Genomic DNA, 12,229 nt, shown 5'->3' on the forward strand with positions numbered 1-12,229 from the left:
GTGGCCTGGTGCACCTGCACATTGCGGTGCATACCCATGCGCAGTTCAGACCTGATCGCCCGCTCTGTGAAAACGCACAGCAGCAATCAGGTTTGAATCGGCCCCATTATGTTTAAAGGAGGGGAAAAAAAAAAATATATACACTGTATATGTATATGTATATATATATATATATATATATATATATGTCTGTTTCATTACAGTCCAGATACTAGCAATGTAGGAAAGGGCACTCAGTTCATCATAGAAAAAACCACATACTTTTATTTTCACCCAGAATGGTCACTCACTAAATAATGACAACTCACGGTGGCTCAGCATAAAAAAATCACATAGCATCATATTCACCCTAGGGACATCACCATGGATAACAGGTGCGGTGAGCGTCAGACTACTGCCCGCACATCCCTGCACCCCCCCCCCCCCCCTTCCAGGTCACATCACAGCACCAACGCAGCATGCCCATGTTAATAATATACCCCTATAAAAGGAGTAATTACTGTTGTTTTTTATTAAGGACCTATAAGTGAATTTACCAACTCCACAGAAACTAGTGCAGCATAACTGAGGAGCACCACAGCGCCGGGGTTGCTAAGGACAACCTAAGTCAGCCATACTTATCAAAACCAACTACCAATATTGTATTATCAGTATTAATTTCATATACAAAATCTATAATGCACGTGTGCAGATCACAGACGTGTCCACCCCCAGAAAGGCCCCCACTAATGCATTCATAAGTGAGTGCCAACTGCAAAACTGACAATGGCTAAAAGCCCAAAAATTATAATAGAAATAAATAAAATGAAAAATATATCTTAATTAATCACAAACTTCTACCAAATATCAGGTGGAGATACCCAGATATATCTCAATCTACCACCTGGTCATAGAAATAAACATATATACAAACAAAACAAAATGTGGGCCTTAATTTACAAGTCAGCGATATAGTATCACAGCACCATCATACATTATAAAAAGCATTTCATATTGATACTTTAATTTAAACCCCGGGAGGATTTAGTGTCCAGCTTAAATAGCAATCTGGATTCACTCTGAGTCTGAAGTAGTTTTCTACCACGGTTACCACCCCTCTGTAGTTGTGGGACATGACCTATAATCATGCATTCAAGTGATGCAAGTTGGTGTCCTTTTATCAAAAAATGCAGAGCCACCGGCTTATCACTTTGTTTATTAATGACAGCTTGTCTAATAGAGTCTATGATTCACCATCCTTTCCCTAAATGTGGTGATAGTTTTCCGCACATAATAGAGTCCACAGGGACACATCAAGATGCATATTACGTAATCTGTGGTAAAAGTGACATAATGCTTAATACATACCCCTGTGAGAGTGGGCAAACACTCTTCCAGTCAACATGCTGTTATTGAGGAGCGGGACAGCAGGCCAGCACACCGTCAAGTAATTAGAATGTATTTGTAAGTATTTAATGTGTGCGGTGGGGGTGTCTACCTTCAGATGGCTCTACACTACACGGGATGGCAGCGACATGATGCAGTGGTCTTGAACGGTCATTCGCTGACCGAGGTCGACGGTCTAAGTTACCATCCTAAACTTTTTGTTAAGCAGACATGAGATTACTGTTTCTGGCATTATTGGTGCCATAAAGGTTGAATATGATGCTATGTGATTTTCTTTTTATGCTGAGCCACTGTAAATTGTCATTCTGTTTTGAGTGCCCATTCTGGGTGAAAATAAAAGTATGTGTATTTATTCTATGATGATATATATGTACATGTGATCTCCTAAAAGTCTAGGACACGTTCAATTCCACACAAATATTGAGAAGACTAGGTGCTTCATCGCGCCCTACGGGCGCTCTTCACACCGTCGGAAGGGGCTACGCCCCCTTAACCCCTGCACGCCTTTCTGGGGTTCAATATATGGAGTATTACCTGCATTCCTAGTTTTGTTAGTGTTTGAATATTGCACAATGATAGGGCGTCCGATGGTAAAGGGGGCGTAGTCCCTTGCAACAGGAAGGGGTTTGGGGAGTGGGGACCGCGGATGGGGGAGGGGGTATGAAGGCGCTGTGGGTGGGGTAGGAGCAGGGGTGCCGCAGGTGGGGGATGGCAGCTGCAGGCTGTTTCGGATGGAGGAGGGGTTCCGAAGGCGCTGCAGATGGGGAAGGGGTGGGTACGGGTGTGCAGTGGATGGGGGAGGTGTCCAGGGGGCACGGTGGGTGGGGGAGGGGTGGATGCGGGGGTAACGTGGGTGGGGGAGTGGCGGGTGCGGTGCTGTTGCGAATGGTGCAGGCGATGCGGCTTGGGAAGGGCCTGCTACGTGGGTGGGGTAGGGGATCCAAAGGTGCAGCGGGCGGGGGAGAGCCAGATGCGGGGTGTGGCGGATGGGGGAGGGGGTTCGGAGGTGATGTAGGTGGTGGAGGGGCGGGTGGCAAAGGGGGTCTGGAGGCGCCGCGGGTGGGTACCGGGGGAGGGGGCCGGGGGGGCGTTGTGTGTGGGGGAGGGGCAGGTGGGGGAGGGGCAGATGCTGGGCTGGATGGGGGAGGGGTTCCAGAGGTACTGCGGGTGGGAAAGGGTGTGGCGGGTGGGTAGGAGGGGTGGAGGCGTTGCGGGTGGGAGAGGGGGGGTGCAGTGAATGGGGTTAGGGGTCCGGAGAAGGGAGGGTCCGTGTGTGTTGAGGTGTGGGGTCCGTAGGTGCTGTGGGTGGGGGTGCCACGGGTGGTGGAGGGACAAGTGTGTGGATTTGCGGTGGATGGGGGAGGGGGTCTTTAGGTGCTGCAGGTGGTGGAGGGGTGTGTGCGCGGGTGGGTGCGGGGGTGCAGCGGATGATGGAGGTGGTCCGGGAGTGTGGGAGAGGTGAGGTGCTGTAGGTGGGGGAGAGGCGGGTGAGGGGCTGTTGCGGATGAGGGAGGGGTTCCGGAGGCGCTGCAGGGTGGAAGGGTGCAGGTGCTGCGGGTGAGGTAGGGGGCCTGGAGGCGCTGCGGGTGGGGGTGCGGTGGATGGGGAGGGGCTGCAGGTGGTGGAGGAGCGGGTGGTGTAGGAGGTCCGGAGGTGCAGTGGGTGGTGGAGGGGTGGGTGCTGAGGGTGGGGTAGTGGGTCCGAAGGTGTTGCGGTTGCTGGAGAGGTGGGGGTGTAGGGGATGGTTCAGTGGGCGCAGCGGATGGGGGAGGGGTGAATGCAGGGGTTCAGCGGATGGGGAGGGGGTCAGGGGATGCGGGAGGGGTGGGGGTGCTGTGGGTGGGGGAGGCGGGGGAGGGGCTGTTGCGGATGGGGGAGGGGTTCCGGAGGCGCTGCTGGTGGAGAAGGGTGCAGGTGTTGCGGGTGAGGTAGGGGGCCTGGAGGCGCTGCGGGTGGGGGAGGGAGGGAGGGGGGTGAGGGTGCGGTGGATCGGGAGGGGCTGTAGGTGGTGGAGGAGCAGGTGGTGTAGGGGTCCGCAGGTGGAGTGGTTGGTGGTGGGGTGAGTGCTGCGGGTGGGGTAGTGGGACCGAAAGTGTTGCTGTTGCTGGAGGGGTGAGGGTGCAGGGGATGGGTCCGGGGGTGCAGCGGATGGGGGAGTGGGGGAGGGGCTGCTGCAGATGGGGGAGGGGTTTGGAAAACACTGCGGGTGGGGTAGGGGGTCCGAAGGCGCAGTGGGTGGGGGTGCCACGGGTGGTGGAGGGGCAGGTGCGGGGGTTTGCGGGGGATGGGGAGGGGTCCAGGGGCGCTGCAGGTGGTGGAGGGGCAGATATCAGTGCACATAGTCTCTGTGGTAGTTAGTGAGGGTTGGTGATGGTGTGAGAGGGGTGAAGGCCAGTACACAGACAGGCAGTTAGAAAGCAGGATGAGGGTGACAGGGCATAGTGACGGGGAGTACTTAGCAGATATAGGGGTGGGCTACAGGTGTGATGTCAGTGTGTGTACCTTTGCTCTCATGTGTGAGGTATATGTGAGGTATATGTGAGGTATGTGTGAGGTAAGGATGTGCGGGTCGTGGTGGCCACTAACCTCCAGGCTGCTGCTGTGAGATGGTGACTGCAGAGGGAGGGAGCTCAGACCCAGCAGCAATGGGTCGTGGTCAGCATTCCTTCCTGGCCCCGTTCCGCCGCACACTGACCGCCCCGTCTGACGGGCGTCATTCCTCCATCCTGCCTGGCAGCGTCAGCTGCTGTGATTGCGGAGCATAGGTAAGCGTCCGGAGCCTTGTGGGCGGGCAGGCATGGTGTTTCCCTGGAGAGGTGCGGCGCGCGTCCTTAGGCTGCAGACGGAGGGAGCTCTGGCCCAGCAGCAATGTTGATTAGTGCGTGTCCCGTCCTGGCGCTGTCCCGCTGCACATGCTCCGCAACGCTTGCCGCTGAGCATGGCAGCCCTTGTGTGTATGCTGCAGATGCTGATCTAGCGGTGCCTGAGCTAGCGCCCTCTCCCTGGGGTGTGGGTGTCAGGCGGCAGGTATGGTGTGTAGGTGGGAGAGGAGCTGTGGGCGGCGACTCGCTGCCTGCAAGTACCCTCCATATCAGCGCTGTTCCCCTCCCTGCAGATAGTGTCAGTGGCAGTGGTGTACTTTTGCTACTGGTGGCCAGGGCCGGTGCTAGGGTGTTCGGCGCCCCCCTGCAAATTATGAATTTTGCGACCTCCCATATTCCTTTGTTGTGCATCGGGAAAAGTGGTGTGGTCTCACAACTAACGGGCATGGCCACACAACAGTACCCCCATTTAAAATTACGCCACAATGTAGCACAATCTTATTCATCTTATACGTAATGCCCCACCCGTAGTAGTAGCGTCCATATACGTAATGCCCCCCCAATAGTAGTAGTGTCCTTATACATAATGCCCCCCAGTAGTAGTAGCAGTTATATGTAATGCTCCCCAACAGTAATAGTAGCGTCCTTATACATAATGCCCCCCCAGTAGTAGTAGCATCCTTATACATAATGGCCCCCCAGTAGTAGTAGCATCCTTATACATAATGCCCCCCCAGTAGTAGTAGCGTCCTTATACATAATGCCCTCCCAATAATAGTAGAATTGTCCTTATACTTAATGCCCCCCCATTAGTAGTAGCAGTTATATGTAATGCCCCACAACAGTAATAGTAGCATCCTTATACGTAATGCCCCACCCGTAGTAGTAGCGTCCTTATACGTAATGCCCCCCAGTAGTAGTAGCAGTTATATGTAATGCCCCCCAACAGTAATAGTAGCATCCTAATACGTAATGCCACCCCTGTAGTAGTAGCATCCTTATACATAATGTGCCCCCAGTAGTAGTACCGTCCTTATATATAATGCCCCCCCAGTAGTAGTAGCATCCTTACATGTAATGCCCTCCCAGTAGTAGCGTCCTTATACATAATGCCCCCCCAGTAGTAGTAGCATCCTTACATGTAATGCCCTCCCAGTAGTAGTAGCACCGTCCTTATACATAATGCCCCCCAGAAGTAATAGAGTCCTTATACATAATGCCCCCCCAGTAGTAGCATCCTTATATGTAATGCCCCCCAGTATTAGTAGCCTCCTTATACGTAATGCCCCCCTATATTAGTAGCGCCTTATACGTAATGCCCCCCATAGTAGTAGCGTCCTTATACTTAATGCCCCCCCTATAGTAGTAGCGTCCTTATACGTAATGCCCCCCCTATAGTAGTAGCGTCCTTATACGTAATGCCCCCCTATAGTAGTAGCGTCCTTATACGTAATGCCCCCCTATAGTAGTAGCATCCTTATACGTAATGCCCCCCTATAGTAGTAGCGTCCTTATACGTAATGCCCCCCCATAGTAGTAGCGTCCTTATACGTAATGCCCCCCCTATAGTAGTAGCATCCTTATACATAATGCCCCCTATAGTAGTAGCATCCTTATACGTAATGACCCCCCTATAATAGTAGCGTCCTTATACGTAATGCCCCCCCTATAGTAGTAGCGTCCTTATACGTAATGCCCCCCCTATATTAGTAGCATCCTTGCATGTAATGGCCCTCCCAGCAGTGGCGTCCATAAAGTGCGCACACACAGACATACCTCACACACACACAATTCACACATATATACAAACACACACCCCACCATATATATACACACACACACACACACTATATACACACACACTATATATATACACACACACACACACACACACACACACACACACACACACACACACACACCACTATATACACACACACGCACACACATTTCTCTCTCACCCTCCACTTACCAAGTCTGGCTGGCCGTCACTGCAATGCTGATTCCACCACTGTTCAGCTGTCTGGTCCCATGTAGCTCCGCCCCTCTATTCCGTGTAGCCCAGCCCCCTCGTGATGCCGTAGCTCCGCCCCTTTTCGGGACCCGCGCTGCACAGCACACAGCCCGCTGTCACAGGTGATTGGGGGGGGGGGGGGGGGGAGGACAGGCACAGCAGCCGGCAGCTAGTGGCCATCCTCACCTCCTATACTGTAAGGTAGGGTCTTGCACCTGACTGCTGCTGGCACTGGGTATGGGGTAACTCCCTGCAGCAGATGCAGTTGACTCCGCCCAGCTCTGTGACTCAGCCCAGCGTTACGAGCACAGAGTCACAGATTAAGGCAAATATATAGGAGATGTTAAAAAATAGGTTTAAAAATTTGTAAGGGATTACTCATGGGAGCAGCAAAATATCAGGAATGAACATCATCTTGATAGCTGCCAGCCATGAGATCTCATAATTGACTCATACTTTGGTTGGTGTCTTAAATTGTTTCAAAAGTAGTGAATAATTGCAATCAATGATACTAAAGTTATCAGAGGGAATCTGACTTGCCAGGTGTTTTAAACATATGACTTGCCAGTTATGTGGGTACTAGGAGTGAAGCAGTTACAAGGTGTGTGGAGAGACAATGACAGCTAAAACTTCAGAGCTCAAATTCAGAAGAATTTAATTTATAGAATGAGGCCTGGTTGTATTCCGGGAGAAACCAGGGATGAATGATAAATAAGTCTCAAGGTTGGTAATAAACAATAGTTTATCATCTGCAAATACTGAACAATGATTTTATACAAATGCAATTCTGTGTGTTTTAGGAAAAACCAAGTCCTGAATTATTTTTCACCAATAAAAATCTAATAGGGCTTGTGAACGACCTCTTTGGTGCTGGTGTGGAGACGACCTCGACCACTCTGAGATGGGGTCTTCTGTTGATGATGAAATACCCCGAAATCCAAAGTAAGAGAACATCCTAAATTTCTGTAAACCTTTTTATTCTCCATGGGGAATTTGCATCATTCATTTTGGTTGGTGTTTATATTCCCCCCAGGCTTGTGTAAATGAGGCATTACACCATTTTTCTGCTCATATTTCTGAGATGGAGCGTAAGCACCCAGACTCATCACTTATTGTGCTGGGAGATTTCAATAGAGCAAATTTGAGTCGGGAGTTACCCAAGTGAAAGTGTCCAACTTGGGAGGCAGCACATTGTACCATTGTTATGCCATCTTAAAAGATGCTTATCAGTCTGTAGCTCGGACAGAATTGGGTCTTTCTGACCACTGTTTGATACAACTGCTCCCCACTTATAAGCAGAAGCTAAGATCAATCAAGCCTGTGGTTAAGGCCATGAAGAGCTGGTCCAACGAGGCCAAGATGGAACTCCAGGCTTGTTTTGACTGGAGTGTTTTTGAGGTTGCTGACAATGATTTGGATCATCTAACAGATATTTTTACATTATGTATTGGTTTCCGTGAGAAAATTAAGATCTTTCCGCATTTTTAGCAATAATAAACCATGGAACACTTTGACCAGGGACAATAGGGGTTGCTAGGAAAAGCTTTACTGATAAACTGATCACCAACTTTTCCAGCTAATGATCCTGTGTCTGTGTGGAGAGGCCTGCAGGCTATAAGAAACCACCCAGCCACACTGTTATGAGCTTGAAATTGTCAGACGAGTTGAATGTTTTATACTGCAGGTTTAAAAAGGCCAGAATCTAAATTTATTATGGATCTGCTAACAACTACTCTACTTGAAACTAGGAGTTGTTCCTATAGATTGCAGGCTGGTCATGCAGAGGTAGCTGAGCTATTCGGATGGTTGAAGCCCAGGAAGGCTCCAAGTGCGGGTGGTGTATCACCATCTGTCCTGAAATCTTGTGCTGAGCAACTGGCTCCTGTATTCATGAGGTTCTTTAATAGATCTCTGGAATCCCTTCCTGTTGTAAGTTGTCCACTATTGTTCCTGTACCTAATAAATCTGTCATTTCAAGTCTAAATGACTACAGACCAATTGTTCTGACATTTGTACTCACGAAAACGTTTAGTGCTGAACCATCTGAATGTGACGGCAGGTTCTCGCCTGGACTGCCTTCAGTTTGCCTATCAAGAGGATAGGTCAGTTGAGGATGCAGTCAACATGGGGCCGCATCATATTTTGCAACATACCTGACCTGCCTGGTACATATGTGAGAGTCTTGTTCATTGACTTCAGTTTAGCATTCAACACAATTGTTCCAGGGATGATATTCTCCAAATTGTTGCATTTGTGGGTTCCAGTATCCACCTGTGAATGGATTGTTGATTTTTTGACAGATAGAGACAGAATGCGAAAGCAGTATAGGTTTCCTCGAGTGTGCGTAAGATTAGCACAGGGGCCTTCCTTCTCCCATGCTTTTCTCTCTGTATACCAATGACTGTGTCACTGGTGAGCAATCTGTTGAGTTTCTGAAATTTGCGGATGACACCAGAGTTATTGGTCTGATTAAGGATATGGATTAACTAGCATACAAACGAGAGGTGGTTCAGTTGGCCCTGTGATGTTGCAGAAACAACCTGGAGTTAAATCCACTTAAAATGGTAGAGATGGTTGTGGACTTTAGGAGGTGTCCAGCTTCTGCACCCCCACTTACGATTGCTGGCAATGTTGTGCCTATGGTGAACTCCTTTTAAAAAAAATGTAGGGACTCCAATTGCATGAGACCTTAAGCGGAGGCCCAATATTGATGCCATTGTCAAAAAAGCTCCCTCTAGAGTTGCTGATTCTTTTTTTCATCTTCTCAGTCATAGTTTGGTTTGGTTCAGCAACAGAAAGTGATAGGCATAGGCTTCAAAGGGTTGTTAAACAGCAGAAAGGATTATTGGGGTACAGCTACCATCTGTTATGGAGCTGTATTTGTCTAGGGTGAGGCTACAGAGCGCTGCCTGAAAAAACCTCCGGACAGTTTTTTTCCCGCAGGCAATTTGCTTGCTGAACAATTGATGGGAGTGTCTGCTTAGTGTTGTACTATTCTACTTTTTATAATAGGACATCCCTTTTTATTAATAATGTACTGTTTTTATGTACTGTGATTGGAATGTATGATGTTACTTTATGTGAGCTTCTTGGTGTCCAGTAAACCAGAGATAAACCCGGGAATATGGAGGTATACTTGGCCAATAAAATTGATTCTGATTCCAATCTATTCAAAAACATGTCCCTTACTGTATCATATTCTGTAAAGAATGGTCTATAAACAGCAAGATACAGCAATAATGTCCTCACACATCATTGCAGCCGTGATGCCAAACAGCCCATCTCAGAATGCCAGGTCCCTTAAGTTTCTGCAAACAATTTTTACAAAAAAATGCCTTAGTTGCACGATGATGTAACTAGGACCCACCAGAACACTGTGGTCTTTTCCAATACAAGTTCTGTTCATATACAGACTCAGTCACACACAGATATACAAGTGTCACATACTGTATAAACCTAATCAGCACAGTCTTGGTGCATCCTAGTGGCATCACATTGTGACTAAGGATGGCATGGGTTGTAGTTGTGCCAAAAATCTACAACCGTTTACACTAAAATGTGAAAGGACACCCAGCACAGGCAAGTCCATCCCACATGCCGAATCCTCTCCCCCCCCCCCCCCCCCCTCTGCTAACATGTGTGGGCACCGATGTACAGCAATGAACTTGCATGATAAGGGTTGCCCCCTGCCTTCACAGGGCAGAAGGCGGGACGCCACGTTTTGGGTCGCATCGGCTGCATGTGACATCATGTAGCCACCATGGCCCGCCTCGCAAATGGTCTGGACGCACCTGCATTGTCTGGACTGCGCCCCCTAATGCGGTGTTGAAGCCCCCGCCCCACGAACACCTCTGTCTGTCAATCAAGCAGAGGCGTTTGCATATGTGAGATGATGCCGCTTCCCACTGTGTGCGCATGCGCAGTGTGGCTTCAGCGCATGCACACACTGCTCATGGGCTTCAACATGCGAACGCATCAAAGATGCATCCCATGCATAGACGTTTCTCTAGTGTGTGCGGTGCAGGGTGCACAAGGGGCCCTAGGTCCAAGGGGGCCCACACCGCACCCATATATTATCATTACCCCACCGGAGTCGTACTACGACGGCCCTGCTGTTTGGGCACAAATCACTCTGAAAATGGCCGCCGCAGCCTTTTCAGAGTGATTTGCGCATGCGCGCTGGAAGTGTCACCAGGAATAAGGAGCGGGCACCATGTTCCCGGAGACCTGGGCATGCACAGTAGACTCTGGCATTGTGGCAGGAGGGGGCGGCGACGGAGGCTGCACGCGGGTCCCCTACTCTCTTAAAACACCCCTGGTTCCATGATGGATCGGGCCCTAAGACCATTTTGATGCCCGACACTAGCAGGTTTGCACCAGGCATCTCCTGCTGTGTGTCGTATTGAGGCTAGATGTGTGAGGAGACACCTGTATATGTATCAGTTACTCTGGGTGATGCGTTTTACTGGTAAGTTATGTGTCCGCTGTAATAAGTAATAATGATAGCGTGAGGACTCCACAGGTGGTTTTGTGCCTAATGTGCTTCAACTGTTATTTTGCAAACAGGAAAAGTCCAAAATGAGATTGATAAAGTTATTGGTACATCAGCGCCTCAGGCCGCTCACCGTAAGGAAATGCCCTATACTGACGCTGTTATACACGAGATTCAAAGATATGGAAATATAGTTCCTACTAATCTCCCACATGCTACTACTCAGGATGTCACATTCCGAGGGTATTTTATCCCAAAGGTAAGATTAAACTCTTATTGTGTTTCCCATCATGAGGCCTGATTCAGAGGGTTACGCTAATGATTCAGAGGGTTATGCTAATGCATTCTCAGCTATGAATGTGTACATTTCCAATGTGTGAAGATATGATTTCTGCAGGCGCATGTATTGAGACGCCCACCGGCAGCTGCACACAAAGACCAATCATCTGTCATATAACAGTCAATTATCAAAGTTCTGAATATCCCCATGGTCACGCAGCATGGCTGCAGGAAGTAAGATACTATAGCCCAGTTGTGTGCTAAACATGGCCGACCATTATATTTGAGGCAATGATAATTAATTTAACATAGTTACCAACATTTTTAAATAATTTACATAACAGATTAATATCATTACAACATGAAACATCTGTAAACATTAATGAATAAATACATAATATAATGTAGGATATAGAGGTGTGCGCAGACCCCTGTGTTTTGGTACTAAATCTCTGTCATGTTTTGGTTTTTGCGAACCATGTTGAATTGTCTTTGGTTTTCTTAAAATTTTTTTTTATAAAGAACAGTTAATCATGTTATTTTTGTTCCTACAGTATTAGTAACATCAATAGCATCTATTTCCAATCATTTCCAGTCAACTTTGGTCAACTAACAGCTCACACTATCGTTTTCACCAATATTGGGCAATGGTTGCAGCGACCTAGCTGGCTAAGCGACAGAGTAGCAGCACAAACGCATATTTAAAATAATATATTTTAGAAGCTTAGATAGCAAAAGAAAGTTCTCTCAGCGACGGTGTGGCTACCCGTCAAAGAGAACCTGATGATAGAGAATGGAGAAGAAGAAAGAGATAGAAGAGGAAAAAGTGGATAGAAGAAAAGAGAATGAGTCAAGAAGAGAGGGAGGGGGTGACCTCCAGGCTCAAGAAATTGAGATGTTTTGTTTCCTTTTCCTTTTTCCCCTTATTAGGTTGCAAATGGTGAGGATGCATGTTGAGACGCCAGCCAGGGGGACCAAATCTTATGAAATGATTTAGAGGAATTACGAATAATAGCAGACACGTATTCCATTTTGTATATATACAGGTTGAGCATCCCATATCCAAATATTCCGAAATACGGAATATTCCGAAAAAACAGAATTTTTTGAGTGAGATAATGAAACTTTTGTTTTCTGATGGCTCAATGTACACAAACTTTGTTTAATACACAAAGTTATTAAACATATTGTATTAAATGACCTTCAGGCTGTGTGTATAAGGTGTATATGAAACAA

General features: G+C 48.1%; 1 protein-coding gene across 3 annotated transcripts in view; it reads left to right on the plus strand.

The window, feature by feature from the left end:
• LOC134908934 (cytochrome P450 2C5-like) overlaps positions 1-12,229 on the plus strand; it is a 239,835-nt gene that overhangs the window by 214,190 nt on the left and 13,416 nt on the right. For all 3 annotated transcript variants that reach the window (XM_063915190.1, XM_063915189.1, XM_063915191.1), the window contains 2 exons: positions 7,023-7,164; positions 10,789-10,973. In XM_063915190.1, coding sequence (XP_063771260.1) covers positions 7,023-7,164; positions 10,789-10,973 — 327 coding nt within the window. The remainder of the gene's footprint in view (positions 1-7,022; positions 7,165-10,788; positions 10,974-12,229) is intronic.

The sequence above is a fragment of the Pseudophryne corroboree genome, chromosome 4 (genome assembly GCF_028390025.1).
Source record: "Pseudophryne corroboree isolate aPseCor3 chromosome 4, aPseCor3.hap2, whole genome shotgun sequence".
Classification (NCBI taxonomy): domain Eukaryota; kingdom Metazoa; phylum Chordata; class Amphibia; order Anura; family Myobatrachidae; genus Pseudophryne; species Pseudophryne corroboree.